At 41.8% G+C, this 21,448-nt stretch overlaps 1 protein-coding gene across 3 annotated transcripts; it reads right to left on the bottom strand.

Moving 5' to 3' along the window:
* Positions 1 to 5,217: 5,217 nt before the first annotated feature.
* SYPL1 (synaptophysin like 1) lies at positions 5,218 to 20,236 on the bottom strand. 3 transcript variants are annotated; one of them, XM_041002065.1, is made up of 6 exons: positions 20,186 to 20,236; positions 19,827 to 19,898; positions 12,924 to 13,048; positions 10,748 to 10,955; positions 8,003 to 8,191; positions 5,218 to 6,802 (listed from the first exon to the last, which is right to left on the bottom strand). In XM_041002065.1, the coding sequence occupies exons 1-6, from the start codon at positions 20,234 to 20,236 to the stop codon at positions 6,668 to 6,670; spliced, it is 780 nt and encodes a 259-aa protein (XP_040857999.1). In that variant the 3' UTR covers positions 5,218 to 6,667. The 3 variants fall into 3 exon arrangements, with proteins under 3 accessions (XP_040857999.1, XP_040858001.1, XP_040858000.1); XM_041002067.1 differs by lacking the exon at positions 8,003 to 8,191; XM_041002066.1 differs by lacking the exon at positions 20,186 to 20,236 and having other exon boundaries at positions 19,839 to 20,019.
* Between the last annotated feature and the right edge of the window lie 1,212 nt (positions 20,237 to 21,448).

Genomic DNA, 21,448 nt, shown 5'->3' with positions numbered 1-21,448 from the left:
GGATCGGCATAGCATCGGCCGTTGCGCTCACTTAGGGAGTGAATCATCGGATGGAAGATCTTCCTCTCTGTCTCTCCTCTCTGTATATCCGCCTTTCCAATAAAAAAATAATAAAAATAAATCTTAAAAAAAAAAAAGTCATAGCTGGTACCTCTTCTTCCACTTTCCTGAAGTTCCCAGGCAAGGTTTTCAAAGCTTTCCCTTGACCTTAGAGCTGGTGGAAGTGGCAGCACCTGCTTGAGAGTTTGTTGGCATGAACGGCAACACTTAACACTTCACTGGGAAGCCATAAAAGCACGTTCCATGTCACTAATGCAGCCAGCATTTGCCTCATTTGAAAAGTGGGATTAGGGACTATTTCTCTTACAGTATTCTTGCATCTTAGAAAAAGGGACTTTAAGAACACAAAAAGCAATGAACAGAAATTCTTGATTCCTGGCATGCTATCATCATTGACCGCTGCTTGGCCTTCTTAACTTCAGATTACTTTTATTTAAGAGCAAACACCTGAGGAAGCCAATGCCCGAGCAAGAACTAGAATACCAGCACTGTTGCTTCAAACCTTGACCTGAGGAAAACGAGCAGGGCTCCACCCTGTCCTTTCTCTGCCTCTCACACACATCAGGTGCCTCCTAGAAGAGGTGCTGGTCACTGCTTCACTTTCTAAAAATGGACCTGACCAAAAATTCTCGAGTGTATCATATATGAATACAGTAAGCATATACTTTCATATGCTATGAAAACATGATTTATTATAGTATATGAATATGTCATATATTATAATATGCAATCCAGTTTTCTTCATGAATAAAAAGTAGCGTCACACTGTATTTAGCCTGTTTTTTTTCATTCAACATTGGTTCCGAGAGCACTGATGCGGTCCGGAAAGCTGTGCTTCATTTTCACCTGGTTTCAGTCCATGGTGCGATTCTTCTAAAATTATTTTCTCCTGCCAATAGCTATGTGGGTTCCTTCTCTCTTCTTACAAAAGGACAATCTTTGCTGTTACGAAAGTTCTTTTAACTATCTCACATTGCACTAAGCATAATACAGATATACTATAACACCTTACACTAAGGCGCTAAGGTTTCTCTGGGACATTCCTACATCGTTTTACTGGGTTTTAAGGGATGGGCAACCACACAGATAAGAAGTGATTCGTCCATGGTCGTTACACCAACACACCTACCTGTCCACCAATGTGGATGGTTCCTTCCAAAGGAGCCATGCCATGTAGGACTGCCCTCAGAAGTTCGGTTTGAATCCCCTATGCTGTCTGAGGTTCCTCTATCCCGCTTCCCTGTATCTTGCTGGCATTTCTCCAACCCAGGAAGCACAGCTGGGAGCATCTGCAGACACATGTGGGAAGAATCGCACAAGTCAACTGTTTGCAGGCCTCCTACCTTACTGCCTTCCCTCTATTCACACTGGTGACCGGAGCCTCACTGCTGTTTCTGCTTGTGATTGTGACTGTGTGTTAGCTTAGAGAAGCTTGGACTACATTCCCCAGCATTCCCTTTTCTCACTCTTGGCAAAAGGCCCGGGGAGCTCTTGGTGTGAGATTTGGAAGGTGGCAGTGGTGAGGTCACAGCAAGGGTGTCGTGAATGTGAAGGTTGGTGTGGGCTGCCAGGCAAGGCGGCAGCACATGAGTGGTCGCCAAGCCGCTGGCTCACTTGGTTGTTCTGGGGCGGCTGCCAGGCTTGCAGCTCCTGCAGCTGCTGCCAAGTCTTCCCCCTCCCTGTGTCCTGAGCCAGGCACAGTGCAGCTCTGCTTCTGCATGTCTCCTACAACACTCATCCAGGGGAGGAAGCAGAGAGAGATAGGTGGATCCTGCGGGTTCCCATTTGTTTTCACGGGTTCCAATGTGGTCTTGCGGAGTTTGTTTCCCAGTTTCCAGTTCTCCTGGTTCCTGAGAAGCAGAGCCTGCAGTTCTACCATGACTCTGGAGCCATCACAAACCAGACAATTTTCTGATGCAGGCTTCTGCCCCAGTTCTTGTCATTACAGGAGACTCAATATTTCTTCTTTTTCATGTTTTTTAAAGACAATAACAAGGCCTGGCATGGTAGCCCAGTGGCTGAATTCCTCTCCTTGCACGCACTGGGATCCCATATGGGCACTGGTTCTAATCCTGGAATCTTCTCTTCCCACCAATCTCCCTGCTTATGGTCTGTGAAAGCAGTTGAGGACAACCTAAAGCTTTGAGACTGTGCACCTGCATGGGAGACATGGCAGAGCCTCTTGGCTCCTATATTTGGGTCGCCGCAGCTCTGGCCGTTGTGGCCACTTAGGGAGTAAATCAATGGATGGAAGATCTTCCTCTCTGCTTCTCCTCCTTTCTGTGTATCTGCCTTTCCAATAAAAATAAAATAAATCTCAATGAACATATATGTTTCAGGAGAGCAAGTGTTTAGCGTAGGTGTTGGGTGCCGGCATTACTCATGGCAGTGCCTGAGTTTGAGTTCCCAGCTCTAGCTCTGGACCTGTTTCCAGCTGATGCAGTCCCTAGAAGGCAGTAAGCAATGGCTGCCGTAGTTGGTTCCCAGCCATTCACATTGGATGATTGGCTTCTGGTCGCAGCTGGCTCTAGCCCTTGCTGCTGTGAGGATCTTAGGGGTGAATCACTAGAGGGAAAACTGCCCTCTAATAAGTAAGACAAACAAAACTTCAGCAAGAAATTACAAACATATTTAAAGCAATCATAGTAAAAATGAAAGATACAATGGCAGAACAGAGGACACGATGAAACCAGCAACCTGGGAGATAGGAAATGCTCAAATTCTGGAGGGAAAAGGAAGAGTTAAATCTTAAGTTGTGTAAGGAGAGGAGAAATTTTTATCCTTATTTCTCCAAGTTCTTTTTTCTGGCCTTTCTTACTCCTCTCCTTTTAACTCTTCCTTTTCCCTCCAGCGAGTTCAGGTTTGGATTCCTGTGCAAGGCTTCCACCAGGGTCTGTATAGCCCCAGCTCCTGGCTCGCCCCTCTCCATCTCCTGTGCTGTCATTGCCTATACAACCTTTTGTTCACTTACAGCTTGAGCAGTTCCCAGGACGAGGGAGACAACACATGTCCTAAATAACTAGGTTGTTGCTAGTGCTGTAATCTGCAGGCTGTTAGGTCTGAGGACCACCTGGACCTAGGATGCCAAAGTCAGTATTATTTCTCCTGTGGGACCAGTGCACGCACAGCTCACTGTTGTCCCTCCAGTCTGTCTTTGTACACTGTACAAAATAACACCTAATGTACCTCTGGTGGAGGCCAGAATCTGTTGGCCGTTAGGTCTGGCTTCTACCCAGACGTGCGGTGCCACTTTGGTGCAACGCACTGAGCCAGAAATGAGTTAGCTCCTCAACAATTACAATTTAAATGTGACTATCTGCAAAGGCAGACTAAATCCTAAATCTATGCAGAAAACTATAAAGTTTTGGTGACCAGAATAAAAATATAAATGGAAAGCTGTCCATAAATACAAAGTCTTGTGTTGTAATTCTGTACATTAGACATTGCTTTTAAAATAAAATATCACTAAAACTTTTAGAAACGTTAACAAGCTGGTCCTAAAATTTTACGAGACCACAGGGCTTCAGGATGGCCAAAACAGCTGTAAGCAACAGTAAGAATGACGAAGCTCTGGTGGTCCTCCTACCAGACTGCAAATCTTACTGTAAAACTTTCTATGATTAAAAGTTTGATAAGGCTTGATGATTATACTTACATAAAGCCTATAGAAAGGGCTACAAATATGGAAATGATATATGAAAAAGGTGAATACAAGATCAACTTTTTAAATAGAGGGCACTATAAAAATAGGTATGATTCCTTCCTGCCCCTCCCAAAAGCAGGTGTGAAGCTGATGGGGCATAACCTATACAAAGGACATTCCTACTAGTTAAAGACCTAAAAGCATGGGTGAATACCATATTAGAATTTAAGATAAAGTAGAAACCCAAATAAAATTAGTATTAAGATGAAAAACTTACATGATAAATCATAAAGTAGAAACGCCAAGGGAATAATTCCAAGGATTCATATACAGTACCCACCGTCAACAGGAAGAACACACACTGTACAATTCGGCAAAAGATGCAGATGGCATGCAGAGGGCAAGCTCCAATGTTTATCAACAATCTACTAATATCAAAGTGTGGCAAGAGCATGGGGCAACAAAAACTCAGACTTTGCTGGTGAGAAAATAAACTGGTATAGGCACTTCGGTCATTTTGTAACAGTAAGGTTACAACTAAAAATGTATTTCACTCTCCAAGAGTGTGTTAATGACAAGCTTTACAGAATCCTTCACATATTCTAGGAAAACTATCTCAGTAAGGAAAAAGGTTTTCTTGTAACGTTTTACCTCAAGACATTGGATGCAAAGCTTTGTTATAGATCTTGTAAGAAAATACTTGAAAAAGGCATTTTGTCTATATTGAACATGGACAACTTTTTCTTGTTGCTGTTCCTGAAAAAATACAGCACAATTAGTTACCTGGCATTTATACTGTATTAAATATTATAAACCAGATATCACTTAAAATACAGTTGTGCATAGGTTACACATAATAACACTATTCCAACTTACACAAAAGATTTTTCTACCAACTTCTGCCCCCAAACAAAGCTTTTACTGCGTTTGACCTGGAAATTATCTTACAAATTGCTCTATCCTGTAATGTTGATTCTAAAGCAGGGAGTAAAAGGAAACAGATTTCCTTTCTCTATTACTCTCATCTGAATACCCTATTAATTTGTAGTTAATAGGACTTCAAGGAAGTTAGAGATTTTTTAAGCCAAAAGCTCATTGTGTTCTCTTTGCCCAAAACTATACTTCCTCCTCAGTCCCAGGGAATTCAATTAAGAATCTTTTATTAGATGTTGCCAAAAGTCAGTAACCAATAGCTAACATAGTGTGCTTATTATATGTTGAACAGTGTCTTAAAGATTTTACATTTTTTAACTCAGTCTTTGAGGTCAATATTCTTGCTATTTATATTTTCTAGACAAGCAAACTGAGGCATACAGAAGGTGATGTGTCTACAGTTAACTAGCCAGTAAGTGATAAAGTCAAGATTCAATTTGGTCCCAGAGCATACATTCTTAATTGGGAATCTATGCTGCCTAATTGGACAAATAGCATCATTCTGGAAAACTTAGTCTGACAGTTACAAATGCATTATTTTAAAGAAAATGAGATTGAAAGAAAAAGAATAATAGACTCAATTATCAAAGAACTTTTTTTATTCTTTGCCAAACACTTAAAAACATTACTTGATTCTATTTCCTGCTTTAAAGTCAGTTTCATTTTGCACTGCACATGCCTTTAAAGTGAAGGTTTTCTTGTACTGTAACAATGAGAGCACTCTTTCCTTCAATTTTTTTTATTAAGTTGGTTGCATAAAAGATATACATTCCTCATATCAACATTTTGTCACAAACGAAAGCAACAAAAATAAGGCAATAGTAAGATATGCTTCACATATAAACAATCATATTCTAAGACTAGGAAATCTGAATCCTTGCACAAGAACATTAGGAAGCAAAATGTGAGTAAGCCCTTGTTCAGCATATCCCTAGATGTGTGTGCAGAGTATGCCCACATTAAAGCTCAGGTTCCTTTATGATGCATAATTCCTTATCATCCACTTGTGAATTGAGAAACAACATTAAGAAACATGAAATCTGAATCATTTATTTTCACAATATCAATGCTAAACTCAAGATAGCCAACTTCATCGACTCTAAATACTAAATATGCCAAAAGAAAAAAGATAATCCTAATTTTTTAACCCTCTGAAAAGGGTATTGCCCACCCCCCCCCCAAAAAAGTGGCCTATTTTTCTCTACTTGCAAGGAGACCAGGTCTCAACCTATGCTAACGCAGCAGGGCAACACACGATAGCAAACGTGACCACGAACAACGCCCACACACAGAAGGATCTAGATGAACTGTGTTCTTTCTACAGATACATGAGGGGACTTCAAAGAAGCTCAAGGAAAACATGCTCTATGAAATCACCAGTGTAATGCAAGCTTCTGTCTCATGCAACAGAATTACTAAACAAACTACAATCTATTAGAAAAGTACAAAGTCCTGCTCTTAACACAATTTTAATACCTGCCTATTAAGTATGACAGGTCATTTAGAAAAACAGAGCATATACCCAGTCTTTGCAATTACATTTTAATAAGATGAACAACGTTCAGATGTAAATTTTGAACTAAGTATATATTTTCTGTAAATAAAAAACTTATATAATCTAGGATTTCTCGAACAAAGACAGATCTGGGCATATATCTTTACAAACTTAAAGTAGTGTATTTACCAAAGAATTTTCTTCCTATTATATGATAATATATATTTTTTTCTGAATGAAGATATACACTAAGGCTTAAGGTGTAAACACTTCAGAAAGCAAATAATTTACTGCTTATTTAAAAATGTCTATCATCTCATAATAGGCCCCTGAACTTTCAAATTTACATGTAAGAATACATTTACATCTTACATTTCTAGGAAAGGCACAGGCTTTATGTAAAAAAAGCAGCAAAATTTAAAATCCACCAATTTATTGAAAAAGAGCCATTACTTTTATTAGAAACCAATATTGCTTCTCAACATGTTGGCAACACATCGTAGCACAGGCACAGGATTCCTGCAGTGCACTTCTTCCTACATTCCAGTAGGCGGAGCAACACCTCCTTGGCCGTGGGCAGTAGAAGTATTTGATGGGCTATGTAAACTCGTCTCCTTGTACACAAACCACGCATTTCCTCCCCAAAGGATCATGTTCAGAAAGCCAAAGATCTATGAAAGAGAAAAATAAAAGATATTAACATCTATTTAAAAACCAAGTCCTACTTAAAAATTTTTATCTTTAAATATGTAACATTTTCAGGCAGTGCTATCAGTGTGTAAAGTTTAACATATGCAATAGAAGGTAAAAAGCGAAGGCTTTATATTTCAATATACAATATTTGGATATATGATGACTTACTCTCATCTCTTCAAAATTTTAACATAAACTCATGATAAAAATTAATTTTGCATGGTGGTCATTACTACCAAAAAATGAGATTAAATGAGAAGATGGAAGCTCTTCTTTTATTGGTTTGTACACAGACTCTAGAATGAAAAGGAACATAAGGAATCCTCATTTTCTTCTTTTGGAGGCTTTCATTTTTCTCCTATCAGAAGGTGTTGCAAACTGTATACCTGTTTCTACTTTTCTCCTACCTCCCTCTGCTGCCGACTGTTCGCACCAGTCCGATAACTGTGGGCAGAAGAGACGTCACACAGGAATTGCATCCACACCCTGCACTAGTCACTACGAAAGAAGGTAATCTTCTCCAATGTAAATCCGTGACTGGATGAAAGCATCACGAATAAACTGCAGCTCTCCTATTTCAAGAGTTCTTTTATAAATCTAACAGTGACTTAAAAAGGTCAAGATAAAAATCTTCTGAGAACTACCCTACTATTGAAGGTCAAATGCTTTCTCTGTACACCAAAGCATTTCTTAATGGTTCAGATCAAAGATTTAGAAAGCAGAGTTCTATGATTAGGGCTGGTTCAAACCTTAGCTTGCCATTTACCAGCAGTGTCATCTGGGCAGTATCATGCTTGAGATGCATTATCCTCAGTTGTAAAAATGAAAGCAACAATTCTACCTTCCAGAGTCTTCCTGCGATGACTGGATTGCTTAAAACAAGCTACAGTGCAAAGACCTTAGCACAAAATTTTAGCAAAAGTCTCACCTTGTCAATTTTAAGACTTAATAGGGATCTTTTTCAAATATATTTTATTTATATATATGTATTATATTTATATTTTTTCAAATAATATTTTAAAACTTTTGTTCACTTTATAAAGGTAAATACTATTTTAGGGTTCTGATAACAGTAAGAATAAAAAACAAGAGGTCCTTCCAGAGATTTGTTGAAAATTGTTTTCTTAAACCAATATCAGTTTTTTTCCCTGACAAGTGAAGTAAAAATGCATACATACCACCGACACATTTAGGGATCCCATGCTGGTTACTGAGCCAAAGTAACAATGCACTTTCGGATCTTTGCAAGGCAGAAGTTCCTGAACAATGCTGTGACCGGTGGTTATTTTAATATCCGTAAGAGCTTTAGCCCAGGCTGAAGTGCTCACCAACCACAAAAAAGTGAAAATAAGGGTAAAAACGAAGTCCTAAAGAAAAACAAGCATGAGTTAACTAGTGAAAAAGCAACTTGAGAATACTAAATGTCAATCACAGACAACGCAGTGGTACTGAGAAATGGCTTTCATGGCCATCCTTCACAGAGCAGGTCACAAGACTCAACTATCTTCCTCAGGAATCTAAGATCTTTACAACTGCAAATCAAAATTGCTAATATGAGGCAATGAAATATTATGTTTTCTCTAGGTTAAAAATCCAATGTTGGCCAAGATATAAAATTCTTTCTTTAGGTGTATTCTTTCTTCCTATTTAGTTGAAAATCACACTGTCTTCTTCAGCTCTTAAGTCACACAGATGATGGCTTTAGGAATAGTACTTTAGAAAATTATTTATTTGAAAGGCAGAGTGAAAAAAAAAGGTCTTCCATTCCCTGGTTCACTCCTCAGATGGCTGCAAGCTAGCTGCAAGCTGAAGCCAAGATCCTGGCACTCTATGCATGGTTTCCATATAGATGGCAGAGGCCTGAGCGTGCTGCTTTCCTGGTGCAGTAGGAGGGAGCTGAATTGGAAGTAGAGCAGCCAGCACTTGGACTGGTGCTCTGGTATTGCATGAACTGCACAATACCAGCCCTACAAGACGGTTAGGGTGAAGGGAAGTGGGTGAAACCCTGGTCGCAGTATAGTATTTTTGTTACACAGTACTACAGTTCTGCTACACTCTAAGTAAGCACTGCCACATGGAGTTCAGAAATACACGAAACCACAGCTGCCTGCGGCAGGCTGCTCCGAGTAAGGTTATGACTCATAGCAGATTTCTAGGGTTTGGGACAACCTATTTTGTTTGGTCTTCATTTTCCTGGTATTCTTGATCGTCTATGTTGCCTAGAACAACTATTAAGTTCCTGCTACTGAATATAAAAAGTACAATGCTTACCTAAAAAGAGAATGAAAATAGATCCAAAATTTCGTAACTGAAACATTCCCAAGAATATACCTTAGAACACAATTGAGGACACTGCTCAAAAAGTGTGTCCTGGGCCCGGCGGCATGGCCTAGTGGCTAAAATCTTTGCCTTGAATGTGCCGGGATCCCATATGGGTGCTGGTTCTAATCCTGGCGGCCCCACTTCCCATCCAGCTTGTGGCCTGGGAAAGCAGTGGAGGACGGCCCAAAGCCTTGAGACCCTGCGGGATACCCAGAAGAAGTTCCTGGATCCTGGCTTCGGGCCAATGACATCGGACGGAAGATCTTGCTAGGCTACCACGCCTGGCCCAGGAATGTAAAATTTTTAAAAACTACTAGACAAAATGTGAGAAGGGCTTACTGCTACGTTATCCCAAAACTTGAGACAATGACAAAATTGCAAGAGCACACCTTTTGATCATAAATAATTTTAGCCAACTATTACTGTGTATTTGATCATTTTAGTCCCTCTTCAACAAGGCTTGGAAAACTCGCAGAAGCTGTAGACTTGTAACGCCATTCCTCTTGAATATATAACACATACATATACACATCGTAAGTCAGAACACCTCACATCCATCCTTCTTAAACGCATTTTACAACCAAGAAGTATTTTATGGTTTCCTTATTCTCAGATATGAAAAACAGAATAAATATGAATGCTAAACACTACTTTATTTCTGACTTACCATATGCATGCTTATGATCCAGGGAGCAAAAATTAAAAATAGAACACATTATCTTATTTAATAATACATTCATATTTAAATACTTAAATAGGATAAATTATTCTCATTGTTAAAAATGATCAATTTCACAAAAATACCTCTGTTCTCTAAAAATGTGAACAGCACTAACACCTTACAGCCATTCTTTTACAGTGGAGGTCGAGTTTAAAACTATGACTTATCTCTGAACTTGCCACTGAGAATCCAGATACATTCTAAACTAAAACTCAGAAGTTATTTATTTCTAGATCATTAAACTCTAAGGCCAAGAAAGGTATCAAAACATCAAATCCAAATACTTTGTTGGCCTCTCAAACATTCAATATTAACAAATGGACACCATTAAAATTAAATATAAGAACTATTTGGGACAGACACTAAGTTAAGGAATTTAGAAATACACACTAGGAGTGAACAAACTTTTCTGAAAGGGGCCAGATGGTAAACTGTGCCACCACAGCACGGAAGCAGTCATAGACAAAGTATGGCATGTTCTAAAAATTTTACCTAAAAACACATCCAGTGAGTCTGATTTGACCTGTGGGCCATTATCTGCTGATCCCTGTTGTGACCAACTAAGCTTAACAGGATATTGTGGAGGCAAGAGGGGGCATCGAGAAAAAAAATGTAGAAAATCAGGAAGACTACTGATACTGTATATTATTTTTCAAGTTCAAGGCATAATTTCTATATAATTTTTCTGCTATCTGTGACCTAATTACACACATTTGAGTACTGAAAAGTTAAGCACAATAAAAAAGTTCAAGCTCATGGCAAACACATATGAAAGTTAAATTAAACTGACTTGAGTCAAGAATTTTGACATCCAATAAATAAACTTACATAACTTAACACAAAGGATTTTTGTGCAGAAATAGACAAAATGATTACTTACAACCATAGGCAGTTTGCGACTGTCTCGATATCGGTTCGTGTAACCAACATACAGCACAAGGGCACCAATGCAGTATAAGAACACAAGGACTGCGAATGTAACATAGAACTGTGCTGAGGAAGAGTAATCTCCTATGAGGACATGCTCTCCCCAAGTCACATTACACAGATGTGCATCTGAAGCTGCCTGAAAAGACGCCTGATTCAACCTGTTAAAAAAAAAAGACAAATAAATTATTAGGCTCTCTCAACAGAATTGGACAGACATAGATATTAATATGACATTTTGAACAAAAACAGTTCCCAAATCATCAAATATTTCCTTTCAAAGAAAATTCTAGGTCTAAATAAATAAAATTGTCATTATATATGTAAATAAATCAGAGCTGGTAACTGATTTATGAGAGATTGACTATGCCTGAAGTAAACCCTTCCACACCTAGATAGTAGTCTGTATATCGACACCAGGAGAGCCAGTTAATTATAATGCTTCATATTTTAATCTTGGATTAATGTTACTACATGAAAATCCACATTACCTTCAGCTTTCTCTGTTCATAAATCACAAAGATCCCACTAAGATTGCTACTAACAGTCCCCTGTAGGACACCTGCACAGCACAAGTGGTAGTAGGCATAGGATCTGACGACTGCTAAGTGTTTCTTCTTGACACATCGCTTAATACAAGCTTTTATTATCCAAGCATCCTTTAAAAGGTAGTATTTCCAGTCTACTGGACAGAAGAACTGAGAATTAACTCAGGAGATACTCAACAATTTTTTAAATGAACCCTGAAGCTCAAAAAAACCTCTACAAAATGCAAAATTTTTGCCTGAAAGTATGGTAAGATGATAGTGGAACACAGAACTGTTCACTTTATATATAGGTTTTTAAATTATGTGAAGAAAATTATTTTTCAGTCATTAAAAAACCATGAGAAATCTGGACTTTGCTCTGCTACACTAAGACAACAGAATAACCTACCTTTTTCTTTTTCTTAAAAACATTTATTTATTTATTTCAAAGGCAGATGACAGAGATCTTCCATCCTGTGATTCTCTGCTCAGTGGTTGCAAAGGCCAGGCTGGGCCAGGCTGGGCCAGGCTGGGCCAGGCTGGAGCCAGGAGCCAGGAACTAAGTCCATCCGAGACAGCTCGGGGAACCCCAGTGCGTAGCTGGTGTTTTCTGCCTCTTAGGCTCACCAGCAGGAAGCAGTGTAGAATAACACAACCTCAAACTGGCACTCCCGTGAGGAAAGTCAGGAATCCTAAGCAGCAATTCAATCCATTGTGCGAGGATGCCCACCCATTCTGTTTTTTGATTTCCAATTCCTATTTTGGGATGATAAACATGTCTAGGCACAGGTGATGTCATTATAAAGTTTTAAAATTGTCTCCCACATGAAAGTCCCTAAATGCTTATTCTCATTTTTCTGTATTTATTTCATCAGATGAGGAAAAACGTTGGCAGACAGGCACTGGCCTGTTTCGAGTAGCAATGATCACTCAGAAAAGAGCTTGGGGGCACGGCACGGTAGCCTAGTGGCTAAAGTCCTTGCCTTGAAAGCGTCAGGATCCCATGTGGGTGCCAGTTCTAATCCCAGCAGCTCCACTTCCCATCCAGCTCCCTGCTTGTGGCCTGGGAAAGCAGTCGTGGACGGCCCAAAGTCATGTGGGAGACCCAGAAGAAGCTCCTGCCTCCGGATCACCTTAGCTCCAGCCTTGTGGCCACTTGTGGAGGGAACCAGTGGACGGAAGATCCTTCTCTCTTTTTCTCCTTCTAATTCTTTCCAATAAAAAAAAATAATAAAAACCTTTAAAAAATCAGCATGAACTCTAAAATTTCTCCTAAAACAGTTATCAAGAATTCCTAGAAATTAAACAAATATATATTTGAGACAGCTTCCATCCTGGGTTCCCTCATGAAATGCCTTCAGCAGCCAGGGACCTGTCAGGGCTGAAGCCGTCTCGTGGGGGAGACAGAGCGTCTCATGAACCACCGGAGCCGTCGTGTTTACCTCCCAGAGTGTGCAGTGGTGGGAAGCTGGAGTTGAAAGCAAACAAGGGGATGCATATTAACCTCTAGGTCAAATGTCTGCCAGCGCTGCTGGAAATGTCAATGATTCACTATGAAAATAAAAAACGTGGTTAAACCAGAGAAACAAATAGGTAACTCACCTGAACGGATAACCAAAAGAAGCTGTAACAGTCTCATTGGCAGAAACTTGAGGAGGACAATTCACCAGAATCTCTGTTTTGCCCTTAAAACCCCCACAGGTTGCAAACGTAAAGATGGAGGCAAACTACACAAAATAAGATCAGAAAAAGAAGGAAAAATGTAGTGAATCCTAAACAAAGGCAATTAAAACAGCAAGTACAGCGACTGTTAAAACTGGCTAACATTTTAGAAATTCTTCATCAGAAATTAAACATAGGTAGGGAAAATCATTCAAATATTTATTTGCAAGTCTCAACAAATGACTTCACTTTCCTAAGCATAAAAGTTAATATTCCAGTCCATACAGTAATTCACTTATGCATACTTCAATACATGTACTAAACATGAGCATGAAATTCAGAGAAACAGCTATTAGTGTCAAAAATAAACGGGGTACCTGGAGTTATTGTTATTTGGAATCCTCAGCTGTAAAGCCAAGTGGTTCTTTACGGAGAAGAGACGCTACTTCATCAGTGTGAAAGTTTCCTAATCATGCATCTGCTTAAAAAGTGGTAACGATGGGGTCTGGTGTAATAGTCTAGCAGCTAAAGTCCTCTTCTTGCATGCAACAGGATCCTATATGGCACTAGTTCTAATCCTAGCGGCCCCACTTCCCATCTAGTTCCCTGCTTGTGGCCTGGGAAAGCAGACAAGGACCAGCCAAAGCTTTGGGACCCTGCGCCCATGTGGGAGACCTGGAAGAAGTTCCTGGCTCCTGGCTTTGATTCAGCTTAGCTCTGGCCATAGTGGCTGCTTGCAGAGTGAATCAACGGATCAAAGATCTTCCTCTCTCTCTGTATAGTTGACTTTCCAATAAAAATAAACCTTAAAAAAAAAAAGCGCTATGATGTTCTTAAATGCTATCTATTATAGAAAAAAAAACCCAAAAAGCAAGCAAGCAAGCAAACAAACAAACCTGAAAGCATCCCAAATGTTGACAGGGAGCCAAACCATCATTCATACAACGGAACAGATGGCTACTGAAACATTGGGGATTATCCACCTGTTCAATACACTTACAAGTTTTTTTTAAAAGCATTGTTCATGTATTCACATATATGTATACACACACAAACTAGAAAGGTTACACATGCAAATCTTAACAGTGGTCGCTCTCAATGATACGGGAAATCAAAGTTCATTCTTCTATCTGTACTTCTTAACTTCCTATGTGACTTGTGTTTTTGCTTTTATTCATTTTTACGAGCCAGAGCTACTTTAGAATCATGTCACACTGACCTCACACGATTTTTTATGCCAATCCTGTTTATATGGATTTTTTCAATGGTTTTCCAATTCAAGCCATCTTTCTAGATTTATTGGCACTATATTCACTAGTATAGGAGTACACAGGCCAGGTGCTACGTGCTTCTGTCACACAGAACTAATCAGTGCACCTGAAACAGTATGTATTTATACCGTAGAAGCGCACCTTTGCTTCTGCCGGGAATGTCCCTGTTCTCTAACAGTTCTCACGATTCTTCTGCTACCACAGACCTTAACTCCATCATACACTAACTGCACTACAGCAATTCTGTCTGTTTAAAAAACAAAATGAGGGTGGGCTTAGTGCTAGAGTGGACTGGGCAGGAATTACGACACCCATATGCAGAGATGGGGAATCTTTTTTCTGCCAAGGACTACTTAGATATTTATAACATTCAAGGCCATAAAAACTATCAACTTAAAAATTAGCTTTCTATAGATTCACTCAATTTTGAGTCCAGCTAGTGGCTGCTTTGGTAGATCAGATGATTTAGTGAGCTTTACAATGCCCACAAGTCAGGTGTTTCCCCCTACTGCCTATCTCACTGCAGTTTAAACCCTGCTTGCTCAGCTTTCAATCCAGCTCACTGTTGATGTGCCTGGGAGAGCAGCAGAAAATGGTCCAAATATATGCTCCTACCAGCCACGTAGGAAGCCAGGGTATGGGCCTGGCTCAGCCCTGACTATTGGTGCCATCTGGAGAGTCAATCAGCGGATGGAAGCGCCCTCTCTCTTTCAAAAGATTAAATTTTAAAAAGACAAAACAGGCTTCCAAATTAACAGAAAATTTAGCAAATGAAAGGCATGCTGTGGCTTGTTTTTAAAACCATGGCCTTGGGGCTGGTGGCACTGTGGCATAGTGGGCAAAGATACTACCGGTATGAGGCCAGCATGATGGCTCAATTGGCTAATTCTTCGTCTGTAAGCACCAATATCCCATAAGAATGTCAGTTCCCGTCTTGGCTGCTCTACTTCCCATCCAGCTCCTAGCTTGTGGCCTGGGAAAACAGTGGAGGATGGCCCAAAGTCTTGGGATCCTGCAGCTATGTGGAAGACCTGGAACAAGCTCCTGACTTTGGATCAGCCCTGCTCTGGCCATTTGGAGAGTGAACCAATAAACAAATATATCTTAAAAACAAAACAAAACACCACCTACAATGTAACATCCTATATGGGTTCTGGTTACAGTCCTAGCTGCTCAATATCTGCTCCGGCCCTAATTAATCATCTGGGAAGAGCAGCGGAAGATGGTCCAAGTATTTGGGTCCCTATGGTTCACAGAGGAGACTCAGATGAACCTCCTGGCTTACTAGCTTAGGCCTGACCCAACCCTGGCCGTTGTGGTCTCTGGGGAAATGAACCTCTCTTTCATAACTTTTTTTTTTTAAACGACTACAGCCTCTACTCTTCCCTGCCTGGTTAGACTGCCATGTCTTTGTACCTGCTCTCATCCAAAAGCCTGACACATCACAAATGCCTACTAAACAACTAAATTAAGGAAAAAATTTTAAAAGTTTAAAAAATGTATTTATTTTTATTGGAAAGAGAGATATACAGAGAAGATGAGAGATAAACAGGAAGATCTTCCATCTGTTGATTTACTTTCCAAGCGGCCGCAATGGCCGGTGCTGTGCCAATCCAAAGCCAGGAGCCAGGAGCTTCCTCTGAGTCTCCCACACGAGTGCAAGGTCCCAAGGCTTTGGGCCATCCTCGACTGCTTTCCCAGGTCACAAGCAGGGAGCTGGATGGGAACTGGGGCTGCCAGGATTAGAGCCATGCCCATATGGGATCCCAGTGCTCGCAAGGCAAGGACTTTAGCTGCTAGGTTAACGTGCCAGACCTAAGGAAAAATATTCCTAATGATTTAAAATACATCATAATTTGAACGTCACAGAACCAGCTGAAAGCTTATCATAATAAAAGCATCATAGCAGTTCTGATCTTTATCTTATCTTACAGAAAAAAGGGACAAAGTACACATTTTATATTTAACAAAGTACAAAATAATCTGAGTAAATTATCCAGCCAAATCACCTCTTACTATATTTTACTGCCATTCTGATCTAAACTGGAAGCTGCATACTGGCAAGTGCACTGCTAAAAACTAGTCTGAAGACATGTATGTGTAATCTTTCAAGTACTTATTAAAAAATATGAATTTGTTGCCAATATTTTACCAACAGAATAATACACACGAAAAGTTGGATTTCCTGATTTCCCTGACTTTGTGTGGTGAAACTAAGACCTGTTAACATCAGACCCACATTTTCTTAAGGCAACAATCAGACGGAAGAGAGTGACAGATTCCATGTGGGGTATGTGCTTTTCAGACTGTGTCTTAACAACCTGTCAAGTGGCCAGTAATCAATGACTTAATACTACTGTATCTCATCCAAACAGCTTGTTTTACTCATCTATTTTGAGGGTGGTTGCTACAGGCACTTCAGTTTGTATCACTTGTCTAATATGTAGAGTATATAATATGTAGAAATACTATCAAAATAGATAATAAAAAATTATATATTTCCATTTTATTTGAGAAACGGAGGGAAGGTTTCAGAAACGAAAGGATGCAGGGTGCAGGGAGGAAGAGAGGAGTTAGGAAAATCTTCCACCTGCTGATTCGCTCCTCACAGGCCCGTAACACCTAGAGCTGGGCCAGGATCAAGCTAGAAGAGGAAAGGCCAACACTGACAAATCCGCATGGTTGGCACAGACGCCAGGCCCCCAAGGGAGGCATCAGTAGGACGTGTGAACTGGAGGCAGAGCTGGGACTGGACCCCAGGCACTCCCACATGGGATGCATGCATCTCAGTGGCATCTTTGTCATGGCAGTGCCAGCCTCCGATCTCTGGAACCTCTGAAATCATTTTCCCTCTCCTGTTTGGCCCATGGAGAGTGACTGAAGTTGCAGACACAGAATTCTGTTTTAACTACCAAGAACGCAGAGGCAGCATAGTAGCAAGCTTATCTTTCAAGACCAAAAGGTCTCATATTCATCATGAAAGTCCCAGGTTAGCAAAGAAAACAGCTGCATTTATCTGTGTGAACACAGAATCCACATCATGCATATTCCACATTTAGACAGACATCTGTAACCTCAGGGTTAATATTACAACCCAGTTCTCGAGAATGTCTGTCTCCAAAGAACCCTGGAATACTCAATTTTAACTGATGTTATGAGAAAAATCAAACTTTTAGTTATTGTCTACTTTTAGATTTCTATAAGGAATTAAAGCTTTACCATAAATAATATATCACTGAAGCCATGTTAGACTTGGTTGTCAGAGGGCCTCAAGTCAGTCTACTATGCTGGGTAACCTTTGCAGGGACAGATAGTAATAACCGCATTTTTCTTTTTGCTGCATTGCCAAAAATATAATGGCTGTCTCTAGAGAAAACATTTATGTAACTGAGCTGTCAGTGAAACTAGTTAAATTTTTATTTTGGGTTAACACAACTAATCTCTTCCACCTTCATAGTCAAATAGTTTCCCTTTCTTCACTTTCTTACCAGATACCCATTCTGATGACTACAATTTCGCTTATGATTTTACCCAAACTGCTCTTGCTAAAATCTCACTAAAATTACCAAAATCATTTAAGTCCTTGTTTAACGTAGTCTCTCAACAGTACCTAACAATGTGAAGCACTCTCTTCTTGAAATTTGTTTCTAATAGGAGTGTCAAAATATTTTTTCTCTTTCCAGTCAAATATGCCGAGATGTTTTAAATTCTAAGTCCTTATGCACAACTCTCTACAGGACACAGCCACTTTCACGAGGGGGGGGGGGTTGAAATATTGATGGAAACTTTGCGTTATCTTTTAATTCAATTTTTCACCAACTTTTTTGAAAAGCCCAATGCCTGACCTAAAGAGATCAAACTCAATACATCAAAATCCTTACCAATCTTTGCTTCAAAAATCCAAACCCCACGATCTCTATTCCCCTAGCTGCTAGTTTTAGGCCTTCATAATTTCCCAAGCATGAGATTGCCCTTCTTTTAGTTCTGATTTTTCCAATTCATCCTCTACACATTGTTGAGAAAATGCAAAGTATTAAAAAGCAAATCTAATACTCATTTACTCAAAACCTTGGAATGGACCTCCATCCCTTACGACATGAAGCGTAGGCATGTTCCCTCTATTTTGTACATATCTTTACATATTTATCATATGGCATTTTCATATTTGTTTTCATGTCCATCATGCTTACTGTGCCATAAGGAAAAGACTTTTTATTCATGCTTGTATGCTAGTGTTTAATGTGGTAATATGTGATGCTCAAATATTTGATGAATAAATATGCACTACACCATTAACAACAAGCAGTTTTACAAAGAAGTCTCCTGTATGAAAATTAGTTCAAATTAGATGCATTTCCTCAAAAAGCTTAGAAGGAGCTTTCTCAAAATATATCAGAACCCTACGGAACTATCAATATGCTTTAAGAACAGTTTTAAGGAACTGACAAATACAAGAACAACTGAAGCTGCTTCTTCATTTACGTGAAAAATCTGCACTACTTAAAGTCCTTAGACTAAATCTGTCAGGTGTAAGTCTTTTTCTTACCTTTTACATTGGATTGGCCTAAACATTGTATTTTCCCCCTGAAATCTTTAAATGCTCAAATAATTTTACATTTAAACACGAACCCAAGTTTAGAATACACATTCATGTGCTTCTGAAGAAACTGATGTTTGTGTTATGTCAGCATTACTTCAGTTTTCATGATAAAACCCAGCAAAATTTAAATTAAATGCTCATTAGAGAATGGGTGCTGCTGTGTTACTTCTAAAAAGGTCTGTCTCTCCTCTATAATCTGACTTTCCATTAAAAAAAAATCTTAAACAAAACAAAACAACCAACAGCCTAAGCAGGGCATCACAAGCTCCTGTCTTTAGTCACTTTCTCACTAAATTCAGGCGTGGGAGTATTTTGGATGTCGCTTGTTGGCCGTGAGCGCAACCTGCGTGCGCACGGGACAGTGGCCAGCTACCCAGGGACTACTGCTTACGGGCCTGAAAATCATCCCCTTCCACCCAACTGCGGGGTCTCGAGGGCGGAAGGAAGCTCGTAGCCCCGCGCCTTCCCCAGCTCCTCCCAGCCACTGCCAAGGTCCCGTGAATAAGCTTCCTTTGATGTGAATTATTGCGAAGGTTCCCAGGAAAAAAGCTGACTCGCCCCAAACGGACCTATAAGCGGATGCCACTTGTGTGACAAGGCCTTCCCGCACGCTCCCACCCTCCCGGATTCCCCGCTCCTAGCTTTAACTGGGTTTTAAACCAAAACACCGAACGTCGGACCGAAGCAGCTTCCGAGCGGCCAAGGCGGGCCTCAGCGGCGGGGGGACCCCCGCACCCGGTCGCTCCGGTGGCCCGTCAGGTTTCGGTTGGACCACAACAGGAAACTTTCTCTTCCTTTACGGGAGGCGGCGAAACCTCAAGAGAAACCTGAACTTCCACCCCACCCCACCCGGGCGTCCAGATCGGTGATCCGCCGCCGGCCGCCGCGTCTCCGCCCCGCGCGGGCCCCGGGCCGCGGCCTCCCCGGCCCTCCCTCCGATCCCGGCCCCGCGCGGGGCCACCCCGCACTCACCCACTCGAGGACCTTGATGAAACCGAGCGGCTCCTTGAGCGGGTTGAGGTTGATCTGGAAGGAGGACATTCTCTGAGGGAGGGAGGAGGGGGAAACAAAAGGAGGGGAAAAAAAAAAAGAAATCAAGAAGACGGCGGGGCTCGGAGGAGGAGGGGACCGACGACGGCCGAGCAGCCCCGGGAGCGAGGAAGGGCAGGCGGGGAGGGCGGGCAGGGCTCGGAGGAGGGCCGGGCGGTCGTGGGGCGGGACGGGGCGGCGGCGGTTGAGCCGCGGCCAAGGCGCTGGGGGCGGAGACGGAGAGGAGCGGCTGGGAGGTGCTGGGGGCGGGCTGGGAAGCGGAGGCTCCGCCTGAGCCGCACCTGCCCCAGCCGGCTGATCCGCTGGCGAACCGAGTACATGTTGGACGCCATGCTGCGTGCGGGGCCCCGCCTCCTTTCCAGAAGCCCAGCCCCGGCGCTCCCGCCTCCTCCCGCGCACGCGCGCGCCTCTCAGGCTCGGCCTCGCTTCCGGCGCGCAGCCTCCCTGCGCTCCGCCCCCTCCGGGAGGGGGGGGGGAAGACCTCGGTTCACGCCTGCGCGCAGGGGTTTGAGAGGAAGGTTTGAAGGCAGCGCGAAGCCGAAGTTTTCCCGGGGGGTCGCCGGGATGCTCTCACTTGCTAGGGCTCTGACTGTCTTTTCTACAGCTTTCTCGGCCCCCTTGCCCGCCTTTTCTCCTCATGATTTCCGACGTTTGGCTGAGTCTGTCAGGTATTGACACAGACCAAAGATGCATCTCAAAGATTGTTTAGGCGCCCTTTATTGAAATGGTGGAGTTACCCCCGAAGCACGGACTACTGACTGTGGGGGTATTTAGGACCAATAAGCATCTCTGTGGAAGTTAGACTTAATTCCATGGCTCCTGGAGCCAAAGCTGAAGGATGAAGAGGGAAAGCAGGCGTGGCAGGCCAGGCACCTGCAGACGGATGGGGCTCACGCCCTCCTACCCTTCCTTGTCTGTCCCATCTTTCCCTCAGGTCTTGAGTCTTTCTTTAGCAGGCTGAGTCCAATGTCCACAGTTGGGGATACAGCCTCCTGGCACCCCACTGTTGGGGCCCATGGGAGTAATCACTTGCCTGTCCAGCTCAATATCTCAAAAGTTGCTATTAGAGCAGAAAAGGTGACCTAACAGGGCAGAGTGTCACAGTCTGTAGGAAGAAGAAACTAGAGCTTGAGGTATACCAGATTCCATCCAAGCACTTGCCTGTATGTACCAAGTTAATTTTTTTTAAAAGTGTATTTTGCTAATTAGTAAGGCAGAGCCACCTCAAATGACCTCAGTGACGGGCTGTGCCAGGCTGAAGCTAAGAGCCTGGTACTCTGTCCTGCTCTCCAAGGCAGTGGCAGGGGCTTGAGCACTTGAGCATTCATCTGCCACCTCCTGGGCAGGGAGTTGGATCCGACGTGGAGCAGGTAGGGCTTGAACCAGAGCTCCAGATTAGGTGCTAGAGTCCCAAGCAGGGCAGCTTACTACACAGGGCCCCTTCTGAGTTAATTTCTGGTCGTGGTCTTTGGATTACCAGGTTACTTCTGAAGATACTCCATCAGGGCTGACAACTGGTAATGCCAGTCAGAGAGCTAGCTGTT

The sequence above is a fragment of the Ochotona curzoniae genome, unplaced genomic scaffold, assembly GCF_017591425.1.
Source record: "Ochotona curzoniae isolate NIBS_2020 unplaced genomic scaffold, NIBS_Ocur_1.0 scaffold_2476, whole genome shotgun sequence".
Classification (NCBI taxonomy): domain Eukaryota; kingdom Metazoa; phylum Chordata; class Mammalia; order Lagomorpha; family Ochotonidae; genus Ochotona; species Ochotona curzoniae.
Note: the sequence above shows the minus strand (reverse complement) of the source record. Positions and strands in the feature narration are given on the sequence as shown.

Excerpts from the sequence above, each read along its gene's own strand:
- SYPL1 (XM_041002065.1), bottom strand. The coding sequence starts at position 20,236 with ATGGCGTCCAACATGTACTCGGTTCGCCAGCGGATCAGCCGGCTGGGG. Across the intron at positions 10,956-12,923 it reads TCTTTTGGTTATCCGTTCAG|GTTGAATCAGGCGTCTTTTC; the intron begins GTGAGTTACCTA and ends TTTTTTTAACAG. Across the intron at positions 6,803-8,002 it reads GATCCCTAAATGTGTCGGTG|ATCTTTGGCTTTCTGAACAT; the intron begins GTATGTATGCAT and ends TCTCTTTCATAG.